General features: G+C 40.1%; 3 protein-coding genes across 3 annotated transcripts; 1 reads left to right on the top strand and 2 right to left on the bottom strand.

The window, feature by feature from the left end:
* Nucleotides 1-9,068: 9,068 nt before the first annotated feature.
* Nucleotides 9,069-17,286, bottom strand: slc25a10a (solute carrier family 25 member 10a). Its single transcript, XM_085404143.1, is given in 11 exon segments — nt 9,069-9,170; nt 9,283-9,339; nt 9,518-9,595; nt 9,676-9,768; nt 10,765-10,835; nt 11,004-11,047; nt 11,151-11,192; nt 13,016-13,076; nt 13,171-13,285; nt 13,378-13,497; nt 14,019-17,286. Coding segments are annotated over 11 exon segments (873 nt in total). The 5' UTR covers nt 14,109-17,286.
* A 998-nt stretch (nt 17,287-18,284) lies between these two features.
* Nucleotides 18,285-23,327, bottom strand: mrpl12 (mitochondrial ribosomal protein L12). The gene is made up of 5 exons (XM_085404144.1): nt 23,144-23,327; nt 19,849-20,047; nt 19,676-19,750; nt 19,342-19,479; nt 18,285-18,519 (listed from the first exon to the last, which is right to left on the bottom strand). The coding sequence occupies exons 1-5, from the start codon at nt 23,200-23,202 to the stop codon at nt 18,403-18,405; spliced, it is 588 nt and encodes a 195-aa protein (XP_085260270.1). The 5' UTR covers nt 23,203-23,327; the 3' UTR covers nt 18,285-18,402.
* Nucleotides 23,328-24,239: 912 nt separating this feature from the next.
* LOC146671781 (methyltransferase-like 26 B) lies at nt 24,240-25,353 on the top strand. The gene is made up of 6 exons (XM_085404142.1): nt 24,240-24,439; nt 24,616-24,778; nt 24,859-24,918; nt 24,994-25,061; nt 25,146-25,224; nt 25,306-25,353. The coding sequence occupies exons 1-6, from the start codon at nt 24,240-24,242 to the stop codon at nt 25,351-25,353; spliced, it is 618 nt and encodes a 205-aa protein (XP_085260268.1).
* Nucleotides 25,354-25,512: the final 159 nt, after the last annotated feature.

The raw sequence follows: 25,512 nt of genomic DNA, 5'->3' as shown, positions 1-25,512 counted from the left end.
AGCATCATGAGGTGGAGTGTGAGGGGTGGTTCCCTATTTTTTATTTATTTATTTTTGTTGTTCCTGGGAGTTGGAACCCTATTAGTTAGGTTGCTTAATATTTACGCTAAGTACTCTTTAAAATACCAGAATAGGGAGGATGGTGTAGGTTTAAGTTTATTAGATTGATCAGTATTGCTGAACTATGAAATTTTTTTTTTTTGCATACAGGTATAACAGAATAGCTTTAGTGTAGTTGTTGTTTTAAACTTGAGTATGAACTTATACAAAATGCAGCAAGATATTAAAAAAAAAACAGTTTTGTTGATTAAAAAACACTATATCGGATTCATATCGGTATCAGCAGATATCCAAATTTATGATATCGGAATCGGTATCGGACATAAAAAAGTGGTATCGTGCCATCTCTACTATCAACCAGCAGCCACTTGCCAACTGGTCAAGGAATATATGTTTCCCTAGCAACCAGAGGTTGGAAGGCTATGACCTTAAGTTGAGCTAACTGGATAATGGACAGGTGGTGAAAATAAGCTTGCTTAGGAGGGAAATGCTTTGTTCCTGCTGCCACCGCAGGAAAAGAGGGCTCTAAGAGCATACAGTAATCAGCTCGCTATGAAGTAAGTAGCCATTGATGCCACCTTTCAGAATCAACACATGAGATTTAAGATCATGCTTCGTTTACCATCAAAAAAAGCTTCCACGTGAATGCCAATTTGTTTCTTAACATTGCTTCAATAAGTAGTGATTATGTGATAAAATTAAACGTCACTGGTTTATATTTGCTCTTACATCAGCTGCACTGAACCGATCACAGATGGATACCAGTATATGACATCTGCAACTAGTTTAAAAACATGACTTCAACGTTGTCTGCATCATTATTCAGTTGACTTTGATTAAGTTTAAAAGCTTAATTGTGTTAAGGAGCAGGAGCTGCTTTCATTTCCTCCCAAAAGTAAAACAAGTGGGAACTTGATTGATTGTATTGATTGGGGTTTCGGGTAAATATCGGGCATATTTCAATTTCAATATATGTAGAAATGAAGATTCTTACGCTAAAGGAAAAACAAAAAAAAAAGTGTGAGATAGACCTCCTGTGGAGAAACTGCAGATCTAAATGCTTGAACAGTGCTCGCTGTAGCTATCTATGTGAAAGCTAAAGGTAACAGGGTTCATTTTCACGTACTGCTCAGTTATATTGGGCTAATAAGCAATAAGATTACCGTGCTCCAGTAATAGTTTGTGCACGTCCACTGATGTCATTAAGCACTGTGATAAATGAAAAGCTGCAGTCAGTCATTTGGACTGAATAACTTCATACTGTACATGTGAAAATGGATTTCTCAAAAAATCAAGCAAACACTATATTGGTCTGACTGAGAATATCACCATTTAATGCTGAAGAACATGTCTGTTATTCCACTTTGGATGTGGGGAGTCTATTTAAAAATGGGACCCCCTCAAGTAAAAAGGCTGACGCGCCTTATTAACATAAAAGTTTTCTGAAAACAAAAACAAGAAATTCTGCATAGCTGTTTATCTCTGCTGCCTCAGACTAATGGGCTGTTTTTTCTGCTCTGATTTGAGCTGTTTCAGTGAGAACACAACCTGCTGCTTTTCATCATTATCTTTATTACATGTCACTGCCTCTTTTTTGGCGTCTTTTTTTCTGCCATTAACTGTAAAAAAAAAAAATCATCTTCACAAGTAGACATACACAAATTAAGCTGGGGTACATAGCTTACAAAAACTTTTGCTTTTACGTGGGATGAAATCTGGCTTTACATACAGTGGGGCAAAAAAATATTTAGTCAGCCACCGATTGTGCAAGTTCCCCCACCTAAAATGATGACAGAGGTCAGTAATTTGCACCAGAGGTACACTTCAACTGTGAGAGACAGAATGTGAAAAAAAAATCCATGAATCCACATGGTGGGATTTGTAAAGAATTTATTGGTAAATCAGGGTGGAAAATAAGTATTTGGTCAATAACAAAAATACAACTCAATACTTTGTAACATAACCTTTGTTGGCAATAACAGAGGTCAAACGTTTACTATAGGTCTTTACCAGGTTCGCACACACAGTAGCTGGTATTTTGGCCCATTCCTCCATGCAGATCTTCTCGAGAGCAGTGATGTTTTGGGGCTGTCGCCGAGCAACACTGACTTTCAACTCCCGCCACAGATTTTCTATGGGGTTGAGGTCTGGAGACTGGCTAGGCCACTCCAGGACTTTCAAATGCTTCTTACGGAGCCACTCCTTTGTTGCCCGGGCGGTGTGTTTTGGATCATTGTCATGTTGGAAGACCCAGCCTCGTTTCATCTTCAAAGTTCTCACTGATGGAAGGAGGTTTTGGCTCAAAATCTCACGATACATGGCCACATTCATTCTGTCCTTAACACGGATCAGTCGTCCTGTCCCCTTGGCAGAAAAACAGCCCCATAGCATGATGTTTCCACCCCCATGCTTCACAGTAGGTATGGTGTTCTTGGGATGCAACTCAGTATTCTTCTTCCTCCAAACACGACGAGTTGAGTTTATACCAAAAAGTTCTACTTTGGTTTCATCTGACCACATGACATTCTCCCAATCCTCTGCTGTATCATCCATGTGCTCTCTGGCAAACTTCAGACGGGCCTGGACATGCACTGGCTTCAGCAGCGGAACACGTCTGGCACTGCGGGATTTGATTCCCTGCCGTTGTAGTGTGTTACTGATGGTGACCTTTGTTACTTTGGTCCCAGCTCTCTGCAGGTCATTCACCAGGTCCCCCCGTGTGGTTCTGGGATCTTTGCTCACCGTTCTCATGATCATTTTGACCCCACGGGATGAGATCTTGCGTGGAGCCCCAGATCGAGGGAGATTATCAGTGGTCTTGTATGTCTTCCATTTTCTGATGATTGCTCCCACAGTTGATTTTTTCACACCAAGCTGCTTGCCTATTGTAGATTCACTCTTCCCAGTCTGGTGCAGGTCTACAATACTTTTCCTGGTGTCCTTCGAGAGCTCTTTGGTCTTGGCCATGGCGGAGTTTGGAGTCTGACTGTTTGAGGCTGTGGACAGGTGTCTTTTATACAGATGATGAGTTCAAACAGGTGCCATTCATACAGGTAACGAGTGGGGGACAGAAAAGCTTCTTACAGAAGACGTTACAGGTCTGTGAGAGCCAGAGATTTTCCTTGTTTGAGGTGACCAAATACTTATTTTCCACCCTGATTTACGAATAAATTCTTTACAAATCCTACCATGTGAATTCATGGATTTTTTTTTCACATTCTGTCTCTCACAGTTGAAGTGTACCTCTGGTGCAAATTACTGACCTCTGTCATCATTTTAAGTGGGGGAACTTGCACAATCGGTGGCTGACTAAATACTTTTTTGCCCCACTGTATATAATTGCCAAGTAAACAAGTCTGTGTAATGTTTTGCTTGCTTGCCACCTTCTTTTACAATTCACTGATTCTCTGGCCTGCCAGTCACTTTGCTCCTATATAAGGTTTTTGGTGATTTTCTCCGCCCTGGCTTTCGCTCCTGTTTATGTGAATATCTCTCTTCTGGCTGCAAAGGGCTGCCGGCCGGAGCAGAGAGGGGAGGCATGCAGGCTTAGAGCCACAGTCAGACCTCAAGAGAAAAGCCTGGCTCCCACACTCCATCCCACAAACTTTTCCATAATGTGAAACCATCGCTCATTCTCTCAACTCTGTCGTCATTCCAAACCGAGGAGATCAGCGCTGTTACCACCCAGTATGATACTGGCAGCAAATGAGCTTTAAGAAAGGAAGAAAGGCAGATCACTATTGTCGAATGAAAACCAGGGAAGTGTAATTTTGGTTATTTTTCTATTTAAATATATATAATTTTGCAAAATATAATTTTGCAGATTTATGGCCCCTCTGTTGCCCACATTGAGTGTCATGAAGCCCAGTTGAGAGTGGTTTTGAAGCACCTTCAGCTTTCAGCACTACCTGCTGTGGCCAGCCAGGCATGGCACAGGTGGTGCCGTGACCCAGTCCAACGCAAGCTGGCAGAAATCCCTCAGATGTAGCCAGTGTAGGAAAAATCATCTCCAGCCAACAACGCAGGGTTGATAAGAGAAGGATTCATTAAGGAAATGCACCAAACTTTGACTCTGGGAGGGGCAGTGAGAGGGGATCTAAGTTCTGGTATCATTTTTAAATTATAGTGATAATAGTAACAGATTAGCCACTTGAAAGTGACCTTAAAATTTTCCAAAAACTAAATCCATGATTTCAGACAGAGGTAGACAAAAGCAGTGTTACAATTTCTGGCTGGTGACGATCAGTTTTGCCAGGCGAAATGACAACTTTTCATCAGCTTTAAAACTTCTAATAAAGAATCAATTGTAACTCTAAAAGTTGGAAATATGCTAACCATCATTTTTACTGCCGATTTTAAATTGTCATTGCTTAAACAAACATTAAATAGGTCCATTTGATGGCTGTGTGTTGAAAAAAAAGATGAATTTAGATAATAATGTCTAAAGAATGGTAAGGACAAAAATTATAGTCAATCTGACTCATTCCTCTTTACCTCTTAATTTTAATGGAACAAGCAAGATGTGTGCTTTTATTAACAAGCTTAGTAATTAACGTTCACTGAATGAACAGCTCCTTTTGTGCTGGACTGAAATCCTAATCTTGCTGATATTAGTCTGCACCGTGATTTAAAATCTCATCCTTTTTTCCAATCCAGTCCAGAAGCTGCTGCTGTATACTACAAAGAACCAGGGGTCCAGATGAAAATATTGGATTTAACCCTGTCATCTTGCATTTGTATTTTGGAGAAGAAAATTAACAGAGTGTAACATTTTTGTACGTATAGGTTTGCTTTTCTCTTATGTCTGCAGTCACACTGCTTAAAAAACATGCTGCGAAATCTAAAGTTTCACAGGCTTGGTGTTTTTCAGCTGCTAAGCTGTTTGGATGATCACTTTGGTAATTGGCAGGTCTTCCCACCTTCACCCTCACTGAAGTCTAACACTGTTGCTTGCACTGACTGAGCTGACCAGCCTGTGGAAAAACAGAGATCGCCCATGAGAGGAAGAATCTGACATTTGAAGCAGCTGGCAGCAGAGTGCAGAGAAGAAGAACAGAGGACTGTCAACTACCTTGTGAGAGTCCAGGAAAGCTGAGGAAAACTCTGATGGATCAGTAAGATGAAAGGAGGGAAGAAACTAGAAAAGAAGGGATTTCCACAGCTGGCAGTGAGATGAAATGTAAAAGCGCTTTTTTTGGTTTCTTAGATGTTAAAAGACTGTTGAACTGTGACAGTGCAGCTGGTCCAGGCTTAACAGCGGAGGTATAACAAACTGCAAAGCTCATACGCTTCGGACTAACCGGCCTACTTGGCCATACCCAGTGCATTTAATTAAAATTTCATGCTGTTTAAAGAGTGCAGCCAGACACTTTAATTCAATTCAGTTTTATTTATATAGCGCCAATTCACGACAACAGTTGCCTCAAGGCGCTTTGCACATTATTCCATGCAAATGTCCACTTCAAATTTAATCAAGGCCACATATGAATTACTTGGATGTTTGCTATCCCTCTGGATCTTATCACACACAAAAATGTAATGCAATTAAATTAATCTTTATTGCATTAAATTGTTAACAGCTGCATGCCAGCACTGTGGGGTATGGATATATTGAACCAGAGCTGACATGAGAGACATGAAATCATGCCCGGTTTTAACATGCTTGTTGATTTTATTTTTTTTCAACAAATGTTGTGATCCAGAAATGTTTAAACACGAATAATCTCAACTTACTTTTAGTATGATAATAATAATAAACAATTACAGAGAATGAGGTCAGGTCAGTGTTTTCCTTTAAAGGCTGCAGAAGAGTTTTGCAATTTGTCAGCATCTTAAAGACATAACAGCCTGAAACTTTGACTCACACGTGACAACTTCTGAGACTGACATCTGGAAAAAAAAAAAAAGTGAAATTAAACATGAAATATAACTATCAAGGTTGTATAGTTTGATTTGGGGTTTTTTGCGTGGATGCTAACTGAACATTAACTGAAACCTTCTTAATGCTGTTTTGGAAAAGACTTAAACCCTTGTCTGTGCCCTTACTTTACTTATATCTGCACAAGCCCAGTTTCTCAGTGTGAAGAAAAGATTATTATTTCAACAAACTGGCCAATGAGAAATAATAAAATATAAAAATGTATATTTTTAAAAAGCCTGTTTGTTCATATATACAGTGAGCATCCTGTTGGGTAAAAATCAAAGATGAAAATGGCTTCTCCTCGTGTTGAGATATGAACCCGCAACATCTGGTATAACAATTCACCTCACTGTAAAATCTCAAATTCTGTTTCTGTTGTCAGGACCGTTCCAAAACATTCAGTCTGTCAGTTCTCAGCTTCAAACCAGACTTTGACATCTCTTCCTCGTCCGCATCCAGAAACAAAGGTAAACGGAGAAAGATGAGAAAGCGATATGTGTTTCTGTCCGTGTGTGCGTGTGCATCATCATCGCCATCATTAGCTGCATCCCCGGTGGATGTCTTCGGGCGCAGCGGTCAGTCTCTACCAGCGATAGAGTGCCTGATAAAGAGAAAACATCAAGCACAAACCGCCGTCTGAGGCTTCAGAGTGATGAAGGGCAGAAAATGGCACAAAAAATAAATAATTTCTAAATGAATCAGTTTATAAAAATAATACAAGTGTAATAAATCAGAGCATTCAATTAAATTAAAAATGTGACAGAAATAGATCATTTTTTTATTAATATAATAATAATAATAATAATAATAATAATGGATACTTTATTGATCCCCATGGGGAAATTACTTGTTTTTCTCTGCATTTGACCCATTTGACCCTAATATGCTTCCCTATTTATTTATTTATATTTAATTTTCCACTTTTTTTGCCCCATAACAGCTGAGAGAAGAGGAAGAAGACAGGTGGATGAATGGATAATCGATTGATTGGCTTTATTAATCTCTTTGAATTTTATATTTAGCATTTTTCTTAATGCAAATCAATCCGGAGGCTCAACATCCAAGAGAAATGCTTGCTTCTAGAGACCTGAGGCAGCTGGCTAAGCTATCTATCTAAAACTTATACAACTGCTCAGTACTGTTTGCAAGCAAATAAATTAATACTGAAATACATTCATACATTAATATTATAAAAGAAAAAAGTGTTCTATTTTATAAATTAACACCTACACTTCTTTTTAATAATTTTTTATTTTAACTGTCTGACTCTTTCATACACAGCAAAGTAAATCTGGATATACACTAAAAAAGGAAGCAGATGTACTCTTCTTATGCAGTGCATTATCTATCATTACTGACCTATGTCATCAAGCTGCTCTTTCGTCAAGCACCATGACAACCGCACATAATAACCGGCTCACCATTAGATGACTTTTTGCACAGGTTTCACGGGGTCGTGTAACCTGTGCAGCAGTTAGGAATAAGCAAGTTGAAACTTAACCTTTAACCGCAAAAAATAAATAAATAAAAGTTTCATCAAAAAGAGCTGATTTCACTTACGCATTAATCTCTTGGTGATATCAGTGACTTAGCGGGCTGGACTTCTTAAGGAAAGTTTATCTGATTTTTGTTTGACTATACATCATGGAAAAGGCATCAAGCGTGGAGCTGTTGGATCCCGAAGACAAGAATCATCACTCAAATTCTGACACTGATACAGGCAGTGAGTAAACCATAGGACATGGAAAAGATATCAGTTCGTCTTGTAAAGCTGAGCATGATGGATTGTGCATCGCTGTACAATATAATGCTCAGGAAAATAATACCTGGAACGATATTAAATAACATGAACCCACAAACCCACATACAGCTGCTGAACCATGGCACACAACTTTTTTTTTCTCTCTGTCTTTTTTTTAAGCAAAAATTTTGTCTTTGTCTTCACTCTGCCGGCCTCCTGTTTTAAAAAGCTGCTGAGTGTCTAATGAAAGCACGGTCATAATGAATTCAAGTGAATCTAATTGTCTAAGAGGTTAAGTGTTCCTTTTTAAAAGAGGCCTGACAGGATGTCTGATGTGTCCAGCAATAACTGCACTCATGCAGTGAGAGAAGTAAATAAAGAGACAAATTACTGACAAGGGAGTGTCTCACAAGCTTGTTTTCACAATTGAATCAGCCTTGTTTTCTTTTCCATAAAGCCCATCATTTATTTTCTCACTATATTCTCAATCCTGACTAATGAAAATGAGAAAAAGTAACGCTTCTGCCACAGATTTCCTTTCTAATCATTTTCTCCAACAAAACTATGGATCCAAGGGGCCTCTTCCATCAGCTGACATAGCACAAGAGGCAGGGTCCAGTCCATCACAGGCGCTCACAATGTAGAATCACCAATTAACCTAGCATGCCTGTTTTTGCACTGTGGCAGGAAATCAGTGGCAGAATAGGGAAAAACATGCAAACTCTGCACAGGCAGTGGAGAAAGTGCTAACCACTGCACTACTGTCCCGCCCTCACATTCCTTCCATAATATGAAAATAAACAGTCTTGTCTTGAACCAAATCCTTGGGCAATCTGCATAATTACAAATACACTTTATATAAATATATTGGCAGGCTGTTTTTCAGTGTAACACTGTCCCCCAGAGGGCACTGGAGGTTTTGTAGCATGAAGATTCATTTGTCAGGTTCAGGATATTCATTCAAGAGACAGTTTTGAATTTAATGGAAATCCATTTATTACTTTATTAGCCTTATATAACCTTAGGTGATATTTATAGTTGCACAGTTCATGACAAGTGAAGTAGCACAGTGGTGAATGTAAATAATTTAAACCGTCTCCATTTTTAAGAAACACCACGTTTCGTCACCACGTTTTTGTCTGGAGCTTTGGGTGTTATTACACAAGTTGTTTTGATTATGTGTTATGGATGTAAAAACGTAGCATGAAGATTCTCTTTCCGTCTCGGACTTTTGAGGGTTCCACTCAACCCCAGCTCAGTTTGTCGAGATCAACCTGTGCAGCATGGAGGGCCACTAAAATCCTGAAGGAATAGCCGTGGTCGTAGGAAAACTATCTTATGGCACCCTCAGGTAATGACTATCTCACCAAAATGCTGCTTCAGCTGCTCGAGGAATATGAAGGTTAAGACTGTGTGAGGGATGAGGCGGATAGCTGCAGGAACAAGACCCTGGACACAAATCAAAGCACTATTTCAGTGTCTTAATACTCTGTAGGTTACTACAGCACATAATTAGAAAGAGCTGTATAAAACATCATGTCTGCGTGAATGTGACATCCACCTTGTAGAACGCATTCGGCCCCAGCTTTGCTGTTTCTGTTAAGCAGTGAGACACACTCTGCAACAAGGAGACAAAACACACAAGAGACATGCCAAGCTGTGTCATTTTCCCCATAACCAATGAATAAAACATACATAACATCAGAGTGATGAGGGCGGGAGAACTCAGAGACCTAAATAAGCCAAACTCTCCTGCAAAACCAGATAACAGGAAAAGTCATTTTAAAGACACTCACCCCATACTGAACTTCTGAATTCATTAATCTTGTTTTAACAACATCCAGTGGTTGACAGAGGATTGTAGCAGAGCCACCCTGCGCAAGAACAGAGGGCTTATTTCAGAAAATCATGTGATGTTTGTCTTGCTATGCTATGACAGACGTGAGTCACTTACTGCAAACACACTCGCCAGGAAGTGAGTGAAGATGTTGTCAGTCAAGTAACCAGTAGCCAGAACCAACTCTTTGGACTGGTCGTAGCAGGCGAGCTGCAGGAGCAAAACACACATGTGCTGCGTAAGTTGGCTCGCATTTATGGCTTTCTGTTTTGTTTCTTTATTTTTTAAAGAAGTGTATAATTTCCAAGAAAATACTTAAAAAAAATATCAGTGAAATAGACCTAAAACCCAAAATGTAGTTTTGGTTTAAATGCTGCAGGCTAATCTGTGTCCTTCCTGCCACAGAACAAGAGCAAACTACACAGTGGATATACAGTTGTGGTCAGAAGTTCGTGGGTACTCAACATGGGCATAAATGTCATGGTGATTTAGGGCCTTTAATGATTTCTTTGAAGTTTTCTTTCTCCAGGGTGGAATGATTGTGCATAGATCTTTAAAGACATTAAAAAACAAGAATTGGATGCACAAGTTTTAATTTATTAGGATTTCCTCCAATCCATGCAGGGTCAAAAGTATACACACAGGCTCAAACATTTACATACGCTCACTTAAATCTTAATAAGTGACGCTGAAGGCCCTACAATGTTTTTACTAACTTAACAACACCAAGGCCTGTTAACATCTCGTTAGTGATCATGATTGTCTCCAACTGGTAGTTTCTCTTTGCCAGAGAAAAAGGAATTTCTTTGACAGCACTTACTGGTCTGAGCAGTATTCAGAATTTTGGCATTTTGCATGATAATTACATGCAGTATAACTTTTAGGATTATACTGACTGATTTTAAAATTTAAAAAATACCAACATTTAAATGTATAGATTTTTTTAATTGAACTTTATGCGTAGCCTCTAAAATATATTTCCCTACATAACAAGCTAAGAAAAACTGAATAAACACAGTTTAATCAGCTGACTATCTGCATATTTAGCCATTACAGATTTATTTATGGCAATAATTGTTGGGCATAAAAATTATAACATTAAGGCCATTATGGTTCTGTCTTACAGTTTGCTGTTACTGCTCAAAAATTCACAGTTTCACTATATTTGCAGTCACTGTTGTCTTGTAGGGCAGTTTATGACTTTACCTGTCCAACAGACACCAGTGCACCTCTCGAAGAAGCCATTGAAGCACCAGAAAACAGTTTCCTCAGCCCCTCTAAAAAGCACATTTCAGAAGGATGAACATTGTAAAGAAATCTTTAGTCAGTATTTGTTCTCTTGAGTTTAAGGATTGTGGATTTTAAACTTGTGACAGAACATACAAAGGAAATAAAAATAAAGCTTTAATGGTACGTTTAATGGTAGAAGCTTTTATGGACTTTACCTTCCTTACAGACACGTAAGAGCCCATCAAACACATGAGCATAACTGTAAAAAGGGAAAAAACTATCTTACAATATGGTTATTTGGAAAGAACTATAATTGTCTGTAATTATGATTCAGGATGTATTCCCATTTTTCGTGCACTTACTTTCTTCTGAACTCTGCTGCCATCTTGACGTCATTCTGCATTCTGTAAAGATGAGAGATTTCAAAGCCGGTTGTCTGTCAGCACGTGCAGCCTTAACACTGATTGTCTTGCTTCTGCACTCTGGGAAAATTGACCATCTAAAATTGGAAGGCTTTTATGCCACCACAACTTTTTTTCTTGTGTAGTTTGTACTTTCCCCAGCTATCTTCCTTTCACTTCACAACATTTCTACAGGTACCTACTTTGGATGTTATGTTAGAAACCCCTTAACCCCTTAACTTGTGTTTAGAAATATATATACACTCACAGACACTTTGTTAGATAGTACCACGTTTGACCCCTTTTCCATTCAGAACTGCCTTCATGGCATTGACAAGATAGCACCATGTCAGTTGCTGCAGATTTGTCAGTTGCACATCTATGATCTGCATCTCCTGTTCCACCACATCCCAAATGAGCCCTGGAGGCCTTTTTGATACAGTGCGTGCTGGACATGTTCAGCAACAATATTCAGGCTGCCTGTGGCATTTAAATGATGCTCAGCTGGTAATAGGGATCCCAACGTTTGCACCACAAGCAGCAGCATGATGATACCAGGATGAATCAATGTTTTCCTGCTGTTTATGACAAATTATGACCCTACTATCCAAATGTCAAAGCGGAAAAAGTCATCAGACCAGACATTTTTCCAACCTTCTGTTGCCCATTTTTTTTCTTTTATTTATTTTCAATTTTCATAACAATCAAAACACAAAATAGCATACACTGGACATGGTTACATCTGTGCAATCAGTAAGGAGAAATACAAAGACAGAAAAGTATCCAAGTACTAAGAACAAAATAAATAAGGGGTTGTGTAAAACTTAGCAGACGCACAAAAGAGAAAGGGCAACTGTCTGTTAGATTCTGTCCTTTGTTTTCTCTGCAACCTCAATCCACTCTTGCTGAAACTTTCCTTGACAGTTATTATTCCTTACCATCAGTGATTCACAGGAAGCAGTGTCTTTAACCATTCTATGAACTCTGGTTTAGTGTGGCTCCTCCAAAGGCAAAGAATAACCTAAGAAGCACAGGGTAAAACAGCCCAAGCTCCCAGTCGGCACAACTGAGGCAACTCTGGTAAAGGCCTATGTAGCGACTATCCAATACAATGAATTACTTGAAGATCAACAGTCCCTGAAATACTCCGACTAGCCTATCTGGCAGCAACAACCATACCACCTTCAAAGTCGCTTCTGTCACCATTCTTCCTCATTTTGATGTTCTCTTTGAACTTCAGCAGGTCATCTTGATCACGTCTACATGTCTAAATGCACTGAGTTCCTCTCATGTAATTGGCTGATGAGATATTTGTGATGAGCAGTTGGACAGGTGTACCTAATGAAGTGATCCGTGTTCGTGTATCCTTTGTTACTTTTTGGTATTTTTCTTTTTCTATTATTGTTTGTTTTTTGGTCATCAAGCACTCACACAAAAGTACGGTGGACAGAAACCGCAAAACCCCAAAAGTTATAAACAACATTTTTAAAATGCTCAAGATAATAAAACGGCCACTTAAATGGACCAGAACAAACTAAAAATAAATGTAGGCTTTTATTAGTAATATGTTTCATGATTCAGTTTCAATTTAATCTCCATTTAAATGTATATTAAATATTCATAGAATTATTATAACTATTAAAGCATTTTGACAACAAAATGAATCACTTTTATCTCACGGCTGGAATGACAGCAAATTTAGACCTTAAACAGCAATGTAGTGGATGCACTGAACTATAAAATATAAACTATGACTTTTATGTGGTGAACCACAAAAATACATTCGATTCTACATGTGAAGTGCAAACAGATACAAAGACATAAACACTGTATCTCATCTTACATTCACCAGGTCAGTTGGGGTCCCAATGAAACCACCTGTAAAACCTGATGAAGGAAAAACAACATCTTTAAATGCAATTTTAAGTATAAAATGAAACAACATCTTTAAATAAAATGTAAGCTATTTTCCACCATTTACCTCCAAAGGCACCCAGGAGGACTTTCTGGTGGAAAGGCATAGGACCTTTATTTTTTCTCTTCATCTTATCCCTGACGGTCTCGTAAATGGCAAATTGTGACAAAGAATATGTCATCTGGACAAATGAATAAATAAAAACAGCTATGTCAAAGAGAGGAAGAGTGTGCGGCTGATAAAGGTTTTATGGAAATGAGTGTTGTTTTTGACCTGCCGGCAGAGGGAAGCAGTGAGCCCGCTGTAGAGAGCCAGAAAACCCTCTCTTCTCACTACGTTAAGAGTCATCCCAATCATCCTCATCCTCACTTCCTGCTGTGTTTGCAAGTGGACCTGGAAGCAACCATAAGGAAGCAGCACTAAGAGTCAGTGGCACTTTTAGTGAGAATTGGCCTTAGATATATGTAAGGTTCCTGTCTTTAAAACCGTTAATATCTAGTCTGAAAATATATCTCACGCTCTAATATTACCAGCACCATTCAGTCCGCATCCTAAATTAAAGAAAACCAATGCAATAAGTGGATAATAGCTGCAAGAAATAAAAAACTGTGCCACTAAACATACACTACAAATGTTACTATCATTTAAAGCACCTTAAGGAATCAAAGCAAGCCTAATGATTGCCAATATAAAGGCAATTTGGCTGCATAATAGCCAAGTGAAATTCTAAGAAACTGCTAAAATGAATATTGCTACAACACATTATTCCAAATTTTATCATCAGCAAGTAAATAGAAAACCAAAATAGCCAAAATAGACACATCAGTGAGGCCTATCTGGATCTATTTTGTCTCTGCCGAATGGAAGGATTGTGCTCTGGTGTTAATTCAAATTCGATAAGCTCTATAATTTACCTTTATCAAATCCAGTGGATGGGTTACACAGGCTGCTGCACTGGACGAGACCCCACCAAAATACCAACGAGAGACACGGTTCTCCTGCATGCTGTCAGTGAGGCAAACTCTAGAGGGGGAAAAAACCAAAGGGTCGACTTCTCAGAGGCTCAAAGGACAACTTTGCCCGAGGGTGCTCCTTTCATCGTTTTTCCCCTCAGCACTTCTGGTGATGCGTGGCCACAATTCATCTTAAAAGTCGACGGGAGTCATCTCAATGTAAATCTGTATTTTTGTTTCTTTTGAAGCAGTGGACAGACAAATATAATGAGTGTCCCTCTGTACTTACTCCATGTTTGTGTGCCAAGAAGAAGAGGGGTGCAGCTGGTTCATGGGAGAAAGTGTACGTTACTAAAAATAGTAAGCGGGCTTGACCGCTGCTGTAGTTTTGAAATTGTGGCCGACACACTGACATGGAGCAAAGGTCTCGAAGTTTAAACAAATATTTGTCAAGGATAGATTTGTCTAATTATAGCATTCAGACTTCAGGTCATAAGCACAAAAGGTTACAAGGTTACAACATTTTGAACAATGGGTCAGTGATGCACAGCAACATTATTATTTTCATACTTTTCTGAAAGTTTCTACAGCTAATGCAACCGTCTGGGTTGTTGAACATGACATGATTTTAAATGAGTGCTATGAATGACCAGCCTGGCACAGCAGCACTTGGGCTGACTCAGAGGGGGGGCACTCATGACAGATGATACAAACAGCAACTGGATACCCACTCCAAGTTGGAGCAAAGGTAAGATGTGAGCAGACACAGGCAGGAATGGGTAATGACAGCTAGCAATAGTCAGAACTGAGATTTAGGTTTCTGTCTAATGCTTTAACATGAGTTGTTGTTGTTGGGCCTCTTTTAGGGAGCTGTTTGATCAGATTGGGGGTGGTTGCAATTTGGCCTACCGTCTGTGAAATAAATGAGATGGGCAAAACGATAACTGCGAGGTCCAGAATAAAAATGAAGTTGAATGAACAACAGGCTTAACCTTCATGGTTGATAGGATTTATTGCAGGCCTGCTCCATTATTTTCTGCTGGCTGTAGCTACACCGGTTGAGATTGCAATCAAGTCAGACTGCAGACATTAATCTACTGCACATGAATCCAAATCTTTAAGGGTACACTGAGATTAAATAACAAGAACCAACTAGGAGTTAGGTCTATATGGATGTTATATTGCATTGATGCTGGATGTCTGCAGTTGGTGGACCGTAGGCTGACCTCAGTCACTTGAAGTGTAGGAGAGTGATATGCTGCTGCCCTCTGCTTTATGCTAAATTGCTGCATTAAATTGCATACAGCTGGATTTTGTTTTTATCATAAAGTGAGTTAAAATGAAACCTGCGACTGATTTGATGTGGTGACTTCCTTCAGCAGTCCAGGCCAGGCTTGCAATGCTATGACCCAGCCAGAAGCCATCATCACTAACACAGCAAAGTATCATTTTCATTCTCCAGGACAATTTTCTACGACTCTCATCAGGACTAAAGGGTTTTCCCTCCTCACTGTAGGAAAACTGGATGACAAGCCATTTCTTTCACATGTTCTTCACAGAGTTTTTAATCACTTATGTTGCGTTGCTCTTTCTCATGTTTCATCTGTACACATCTGTCTTCATTCTTCCTGCTCTCCATCTGTGCTTTGCATTTGTTCTTGTGACAGATGTAAAAACAGACTGTATTCTCTCTAAGATTTAGATGTGTCACGATAGATTAAGTCCGAGTGTTGACATAAAAACTAAACATGTTAAATTATCAAAGCACTAAAATTTACATTTAGGTTTAACCTTAAAAAAAACTAAAAGCAAAACTCCGTCATGATTTGGCACACATACCTTCATCGGGGAATGAAACAGAGTTAATGAAATCACTCGATCCTTCTACTTGTGGTGTTTCACCATTAGGGATTTCCCATTAATTATATTCCCCCAATGATAAGCTTCTTCCACCCAGGATCAAAGTGGAATATTCCACCAGTGAAACGATATAAGAGCAATCTTCAACACCTGGACCGATACAGGAGCCCAAAAGGATCAATAAGCCCAGAATATTCACCAATCCAACAGGAGTGAAATACTCCACGGTTTATCCTCAGCACTCTTTGTGCTAAAAACACATCAGTTCCCAGGTCCTGAATCCTTCCTGATGCTTCAGTTACAAAAAATTGCTGAGACTACTTGATTAAAACAACTAGCCAACATATCTACTGGGAAAAAGCACTATAAAAAACTGTTATATTAACATTATACTGCCATGATAGCAGGTATGAAATTGAGCCCCTTCAATGTTCTCTACATACTTCTTGACATGTATGTCCTTGCAACCTCTAGTGTCCATAAGTACAAAGCACCTGACTCCTCACCTTCTCCTATAACTATAATTAATCAGAAATTGTTTATATTCTTCAGGTTTTTCTTTTTACAGTCAGCAGTCTGCAGGTGATTTTGTGCAGGGTTAGCAGTTTATGTTCCTTATGTGAACCCCATTGAAGAGACAGATTCTCCAAGAGGAAAAGCAGTCCAACACTAGTTTTAAAATAACTGTGTATAATTTTTCTTCTTTACATGCTGACTTTTGCAGACAAAATAAGATTGTCTACCTACAGCAACTAAATGCATGTAGACATTAAATGGGCAGAATGAAAAGCAGATTTAAAGGACTTTGAAAGTGACATAGCTCGTAATGACAGCTGGGCTGGACCGAGTACTTAACTGCTGATCTGCTGGGGTTTTCTCACACGACCATCTCTAAGGTCTCTTCTGACATCTCAGTGTGAGATGTCAGAAGAGAATGAGTGTCTCCTTTCATCTGATAGGACAGCAACAATAATTTAAACAACCACTTGTTACAACCAAGGTATGCAGAAGAGCATCTGTGAACAAATCAGACCTTGATGCACATGGGTTACAGCAGCACAAGACCACACTGGTTGCCACTTATGCCAGCTAAGAGCAGGGAACTAAAAGTAGAGTTTGCACAGATTCATGAAAACCGTTTTTTGTTCCGAAGGCAAAAGGGGTTCAGAGGAAGGTATACCTAATTAAGTGTCCAGTTAGTGTAAATGGCGTAAATTACTTTCTCTCCAAATCATACATCATCACAGATACTGAAGCTTTTTTCCCTCTTTTAGGAAAACCTACTCATTTCTGTTCATTTCAACACTAAGGTTTACTCAGAAACAAAATGACATGCAAGTGCTGTTATCCAGCGTTATTAAGACCTCTGGTGGACAACCGCAGTAAAGCATTATCTAGTGAAATTCACTGTTCCACTATAAATGTTCAGTCAACACAGCACACATGAAATCTTGATTACACTCATCAAGTTTTCCATAAATTCAGCCACACGACCAATAACACATAAGAGCAAAATAATTATTTCAACTTTAATCACATTATTAACATTTCAATGAGATTTATCTGGACTCAACCCTGCCATTCTCTGAACTACACACAGTATCTGGTGCTCCTCAACATCAGTCATCTGTATCAACCTGGAAACCACAAGATTTAACCTTGTGAGAAGATTAAACACAAAGAATTACAAAGTAATTTCAGCCTCTTTCAGACATGCGCTCCTTCCCATTGATCTGACAGCATCTTGGTGTGGTGATGGTTTTGTGTCCATCAGCACCCTGATCACGCCTCTGGACGCAATAAATTTCAACCGTAGCAACTATGCATGCATCTTTGGCGAGTTACTCAGCTCACAGGAGAATGCAATTAAAAGCAGAAACGTTTACATCGTTTCTAATTTGGAATATGATTCAAGCATTCTTCCTAATTCAGAAGAAAGCTTTTTAGAGCATGCATGTGGGGGGGTAGGGTACAGCTCTCTCTGCAACACCACGCAGCACATGCAGCTCTTTGTAACAATGACAGAGAGAGAAGTTCTCTCAGTCTGTCGCAGGAAGGTCAGATAGAAACCAGAGGAACATTAATGTGATCAATGACCGCCGATTGACACAATGCCATTACTGCAATGTTATTCATTACATGTCTGAAAAAGGCGTTACTCTGCAGCCAACCAATCTCCTTAGCTTGTTTGTGACACGTGTATCAGACAAGCGAACCACCAAACAGTGCGGCGGCACATCTGCGAAGGCTGCGTGCTGGAGAGTTCAGTCTCAGCTGTGCCGTCACGACCTGACGTTGTAAGGGGACGGCGTTAATGTCAGAAGGCATTTGTTTCCATTTCTCTTACGATCCACGTCTTTGTCGTACAAAAAAAAAAAAAAAAAAAAAAAAGGGAGGAAAGAAAACAAATAAAAAGAAAAACTCAAGGATGAAGTGCATGAGTAGTAAAATGATGGCGAACAGTGGGCATAAGGGCAGACGAGATCTACTCCAACTCCACGGTGCCACCTGCTGCCTCCAGGGCTGCTTTTAATTTCTCTGCCTCTTCTTTGGATACGTTGGCCCGGATTTCCTGTGGAAGAGACTCCACTAGTTTCTTAGCCTGTTTCAAATAAAGAGGGCGGAGAAAAAAAAAAACAATTAGTGAAATTAACAAATTTGTGCTTTGAGAAGCTTTAACACTGCAGACAAAGCAAATTACACTATACACAATGTTTGCTTGTAGTTACTGCTCACAATAAAAAGAAAGAAATTAGGAACACTTGATCACCACAATACAACAAATTCATATCAATCTGTCAAGTTAGAAACTGTTGGGAATGCATTTCACCCACTTTGGTGCAAATAAAGGGACAACAGGTTCACTGCAAAGCCAACACCACAGACAACCTCTGTGAGCAAAGGACCCACTAAAAGACGTCAACCCATGCTACCCACGTGCCCTCTGACAGTTTGTTTAGAGGAATGCACATGACGAGCTTGCTGGAGGTCATGTAGTAGGACTGACAATTCTTTGCTCAGAGGAGCAGACACTGATGCCCTTGATATCCTTCTACAGCCCTGTTCAGCCTTCCTTGTGTAACAGCCCACCTGCATCACCTCACCACTCTTGAGAACATGCTGGGAGACATAGCAAACCTACTCATAACAGCACGAATGGATGTGTCATCCTGGATGAGCTGGACTGCATGTACTGTTTTATGCTACCAGCAGTGAGATTTTCATTTGCACCAAAGCAGCTGAAACTGATTCACAAAATAAATTGGACTGATTTTGCAGACTATTATGTAATAATATATGCATATTATTACCTCCAAAGCGTCATCTCATAAACATTTTATATCTCACATTCTAACACCGGCCCACTGCTTTTTGCCAAAAGCTACAATAAGCCCGCTTAAATAGCTCCAACAGTGAGACTTACCTGTACCAGATTCAAGCCCTGGATGCAGTTTTTCACTTCCTTTATAAGCTTTACTTTTTCAGCAGCTTTCAATTCTGTCAATTTTACTGTAAAGTGAGTCTTCTCCTTCTTTGCTGGTGCCACCTCCTCCTCTGCAGCCTAGTTGCAAAAGGAACACAATCGAGGTCATTTAACTGTGCGCACGGAGCCTCGTTGGCCACATCAACTATGAGTGGCTTTAAATTCTTAAGCTAGACATCTGAAAAAGAACAATAATGATGTATGTTGCTACTTAAGCCATTAATGATTTATAAGGCAGTCTTCAGAACTTCCCTTTAAAAACAATTATCAATACCTGAGCTGCAGGAGCAGCTAATGTCGCCATCGCCCCCATCGGCATCATTCCGACACTCTCAATGTTCAGAGTTTTCTGTGGTAAAGACAAACAAGTTATCACTCAACATTTAACACAAACGGACAGCAAGAAGCTCAGACAAAGTGCACTGTGGTTTTAGGTTTCCCACAAACCTTGAGGAGTTCGTTGAGATCGGACACCTCTAACAAGGTGAGGCTGGCTATGTCACTGACAAGCTGCTGGATTTTGGGGGAATACTGTTTGGGGGCTCCATCTAGAGGAGGGGTGGCGATGGCATCTGAAGACGAGGCTGGACTGGTTTTCAGAAGTCTGAGAGCACATAAGGCTGGTGTCTGCCGTTGAAGCTGTTGCCTGGGAAAGTGAAAAGCGGTTAGCTAAACGGCAGACTGTATCCACATATTCAGTATGGTGTGGATCACACCTGGCATCATCCACTGCCATATTTTGACTTTGTCTACTGCTTTACAAAACAATCCTTCTTACATTTAGAGTGCAGACTGCCTAACTTATGCATAATTAATGGTCTCAATTTGCAAACCACCAAATAACCCCTCAAGCTTCTCACTGTGTAAAGACAGTAGCTATTACTATGAGATGGGTTTGCTTTCTTATTTCACCTGGAGGACACTTTTATGCTTATTGCTTTGCAGTTTAACAGCTCAAACAAATTATGGTAATTTGGCAAGCAAAAACCCTGAAATTCCAGTTTTGCATCAGCAAATAATGCTATACAAAAACACCACACCACAAAGGATTTGGCAGGATTCTGCAGGTACTGGCTAGCTTTGGTTGGAGAGTCACGCATCCCTGGTAAGAATAGTAAGAAGAGATTTGTTGTATGTTATATGCGAGATGGCACAAATGGTAAATGGCCTGCATTTGTATAGCGCTTTACTCAGTCCCTAAGGACCCCAAAGCGCTTTACACTACATTCAGTCATTCACACACAGGCAACGGCAAGCTACATTGTAGCCGCAGCTGCCCTGGGGCGCACTGACAGAGGCGAGGCTGCCGGACACTGGCGCCACCGGACCCTCTGACCACTACCAGTAGGCAAACATGGGGTTAGTATCTTGCCCAAGGATATTTGGCATGCAGCCAGGTGGCAGCCTGGGATCGAACCACCGACCTTCTGATTAGTGGCTGACCTGCTCTGCCACCTGAGCTACAGCCACCCACAAGCGGTTGCTCAGGGCGGGCAGGACTGGTTGACATTACGGCAAGTACCTGTGAGCTAAGAAATCAACCATTATATTCTGGCAGTAAGGACAGATTTCAGGAATATTGTAGGTTTATTACAAAAGTACACTCTGCAACACGAATATCCAACTTGAAAACCTTTGGAACACGATCAAGTTTCATGTAAGCAGAATGTACAATAATAATATCAACTGAATTATAACCCTCACAGATGCAATTTATTTACCCGTTCTGTGTTACACCTTCCCTGTTGAGGTTACAATTGCATTATATAACAAAGGTTATATATCAGCTCAATCTTCTTTGTTACCCATCATCGTTTAGCAACCTCGCTATTCTATGAATGCAGGACTGTAATCAAAGAAAGTATGCAGACCTAGAAATGCACTGTGGAAGGGGGGCAGGAAGCTCAGTCCTGTTAGTAAAACTGACAGCACGGTGGTTCTTCATGCCTTCTCAAACATCTCAGACTTGGAATTTCACAATAACAGACGTGGACAGCTCAGCTGAGCAGTTGCTCTTCATTGATTGCATGGAGACCAGTTGGATGAGGGATGTGCAGACGATGCACTTATAGTGTCTGATGGTTACAACAAATTGTCAGGCATGTGGACAACCCACCCCCAAAGCTTCCCATTCTACTTGTGATTACAAAATTTAAGTCCCTTTACCCCCAAACAAACCCCTGGGTACTTGCAGGCAAAAAAAAAATTTAATAAATACAAAAATAAAAAAAATAGTTGTGCAAAGGGCAGTCAGCCTCCATGTAACCAGGGCGACACTGGAGGAAACTACAGCTTTGGCTGAGAGGTCCTGATAAGGATGAAGAGAGAGAAGCGCTCCAGGACAAGCCATGGTGGCTTACATCATAAAATCTCCAGCTGACAGTCTGGACATTAACTTAAACATCTTAACCTGGTTCGGGAACAGCACCATGCAGGACAGACGAGCTCTACAGAGGGTTGTGCGGTCAGCTGAGCGCACCATCCGCTCCGAGCTCCCTGACCTGCACTCAATCTACAGCAGGCGGTGCTGGACCAAGGCCAGGAAGATCGTGAAGGACCTCAGCCATCCCAACAACAGACTGTTCTCTCTGTTGAGGTCAGGAAAGCGATTCCGCTCCCTGAAGACCAACACAGAGAGACTGAGGAGGAGCTTCTTCCCGCAGGCGATACGGTCTCTCAATCACACCACCACACAGTACTGACCCACACATACAGTTCTTACACACACACTGGACTTTCTGGACTTTGTTTTTGCACAACAATGGTCACTATATTCTTCATTTCCGGTTAATACTTGTACAGCTGCTGTTATTGTGTATATATTTATTTATATTTAGATTTCTTCATACATTCTTATATAGTTCTATATTGTGTATTGTGTATTTTGTTGTACAGTTATTTTATTTTCAACTTTAATTTATATATTTATCTTTATCTTATTCTTCCCAGTTAAATTTACCCTTCATTCTAATTTGTGTTGTACAGTTATTTCATTTTTAACCTTAATTTATATTCTATTCCTTCCTAGTTAAATTTACCCTTTTTAATTTTTCATATTTATTTCCTATCTTATTCATAGCCTTTTCCTTTTTTGTTTTCTTTAGGTCACGAGCAGTTGTCCAAGCATTTCACTACATATCGTACTGTGTATGACTGTGTACGTGACAAATAAAATTTGAATTTGAATTTTGACATGTCTGTTTTAAGACACAACTGCCTCTTTTACACACATGGCATTGAAAGTCTCAAGACTCCCGAAAAACCCCAGTTAAAACTCTAGTCAGTTTTAACAGGGTAATGTAGCCTATCAAGCTATAAAAAATGTTTTAAAAAAAATCACCCAGAGTATTTTTACTACTGTCAAATACCAGAAAAGTCCCATTTGACCAGTGTAGGTAAGAAAAAAAAAAGGTCAAAGCCATGCTTCTCTTAGATTTTTTTTAAGACGAAGCCATGAAGGTATACTGCGTTTTGTGTCATTAGTCGGACAGCAGGGCTCAATTGGTCACGTTGTTCAAGTTGAAGCCTGCGATGGAACCCTTAACGTCGGCTAACCTACTTAGCACACAGCCGCAAACCACTAAACTCATTTCTGTGCTCACACAACGCGCATCGTCTGTCTTTAGACGAATTAAAAAGACAACATCGTGTTCTCCATCCAAATTAAGCGGCAGCAGTGGCCGGCTCTCTGCCCTTGAAGCCGCAGACACTCGGATACAGGTGTACTCCGCCTGTTACGTACCGATGCGTGCTGGCTGCGGCTCGCAGCGCGGTGCGGAGGCAGCGGCTGGTGCAGAACATGCCGACGGTAAATGGAGCCGGTGGTCCTCTCTCTGAGAAACAGACAAATTTATCACACACACGTCTCCTTCCAGCGGATCCTCTGCCTCAAAAGCACATGGCGTCCCCTCTACTCCTGACCTACCCACAATGCATTGCGTGAACTGTTAAAAAACCTCAATTCAACTGCTACGGGAGCCCACAAGGGACAATGAATGTGCGTGAGAGAGCGACAGAAAGAAAGTAAGTTTGAAATAATAATAATAATAATAATAATAATAATAATAATAATAATAATAATAATAATATGTCCAGTCTCATCTTTCCATCTCTAGCATTATCACTTCAATGACATGCAATGACTCATAGTGCTCCATTATCTGTTTTTCCATCCAGGTGTCTTTACTGCATTGGCAGTGTGGTTGGGATCATTCTAATGCTCAAAAATTAAGCTGTTACAGTCACATGCTTTCCAGGTGGAATTGCATAGTGGATCAACATCTGAAGGGATTTTGCTGTGTTCAGAATTCATCAGCTTTGACATTATCCACAACACCACTGGCTCAGATTAAGCCCGAAACCATGTCAGATCCAGATCCGAGGTCCTGTGTTTGGACTTTCTTAACAAGGCTTAACAAAAGAAAAGAAAAAAATAGTAAATGAGTGAAAAGTCAGAATTGGAGAATTATTGGTCAAGACCACTTTAAAAATGTAAAGTGGACTGGCTCCTTGCAAGCAAAGTAGAAAGAAATAAGAGGTGACTCAAGACTATAGCTGTCCTATTATTTGCTGTGCATGTGCATATGTCCTACCTGTAGTGTACCAATGCTGGGCACTTGGACACTGGGAAGGAGCATGAAGGAAATCCTCTTAACCAGGTAATCTCTCCACCCATCTGCTGCTACTGTCTTCCACCAACATGCCATTCCCTCCACTGGCCTTTATCGCCAGTGCAAATAAAAGGTAAGAAGCATCCGCTAAGAGAACAATGCAATGCATGGGAGTGCAATGCTAGATAAAAGAGGCACACATCTTTTCTTTTCTTTTTCCTTCAGGCCATGCTGCTGTCTCCTCAGGCTGAAAGGAACTGGGAGAGTGTTTGCTCAGTGCTCGAAGATGTGTTGGAGAGCCAGTCACACAGGCAGTTATTTGCTTTAGAGCTTGGTTCTGGAACTGGCCAGCATATCATACGGTTTGCTCAGAAGATGCCCTTTGTCATTTGGCAGCCATCAGACATCAAAGAGGATTCTCTAGAGAGGTTTGTGCCTTTCAGAAAGTGCTTGCCATGTTGACGTGTCAGTATAGTTATGTGTGACAGAAAGATTTACGAACATATTCCAGTTAAATCAATGATCTATTTAAACAAGTGATTTGTTGAAGTCTATGGATTTGACATTAAATCTAAAATGAAGCTCGTACACACCTTGTTGGCAGTATCAAGGCATATATTGCTGCAACCCAAGCAAAGACGGTGCTACCACCTGTTCACCTGGATGCCAGTGATCCGTGGGAGAAATGGGCAGGACTGAGTCACAACTCCTGTGACGTTATTATTTCCATTAATTTACTGCAATACAGCTCCTTCAAAACAGCCCAGGTAGGCCTGGTTGCTTATAAATCAACTGAAGAGCTTGAGATATATCCCCACAGTATTTTATTTACTTATCATTTTCTCAGGGAGTGTTCAGTGGAGCAGGACAGATCCTCAAACAAAACGGCCTTTTGATAACATATGGGGTATGTAATGATAGTTAATTACACTACAAATAAACCTGAACCTACTAACTGATGTCAAATTAAAACATTTCTCAGGTGTATGCTGTTAATGGCATCATCACACCAAGTTGTAATGAAAAGCTGGATGAGGAGCTACGAAAAATGTGAGTAGCAGCTATTTGGTAATATGTGTATGTGGTTGGCTGTTAGGATAAGATATGGACCATGTTTGGTTCTGCTGCATACAGGAATCCAGACTGGGGTCTTCCAGATATCGACGTGCTCAGACAGCTGGCCTATGGGAACGGGATGCGTATGGAGCGGATAGTAAGTCATGTATCTCGGCTTAGAGGCGATTCCACCTCCCAGCAGCATGTCTTTTACACTTGTAATGTTTCCTTCTTTTAGATTGAGATGGAAGAATACTACAAATGCCTCATCTTCAGAAAACTCTAAAGAAGCCAAAATACCAAAAGGACATTAAATTATTAGTTCACATCAGTTATGAGTGTAAGTCTATAGTCTTTATATTTGTAAGACAATTCTGCAATCTGATAATGGATATAGTTGAATAAAAGCTTTAAAAAAAAAAAACCCTCCTCTGTGTGTGGTTAC

Source organism: Rhamphochromis longiceps, linkage group LG4, assembly GCF_057381845.1.
Source record: "Rhamphochromis longiceps isolate RC_006_pf linkage group LG4, R_longiceps_female_GT1.1, whole genome shotgun sequence".
NCBI lineage: Eukaryota > Metazoa > Chordata > Actinopteri > Cichliformes > Cichlidae > Rhamphochromis > Rhamphochromis longiceps.
The sequence above is the reverse complement of the archived record's forward strand: the minus strand, read 5'-3'. Positions and strand labels throughout refer to the sequence as shown.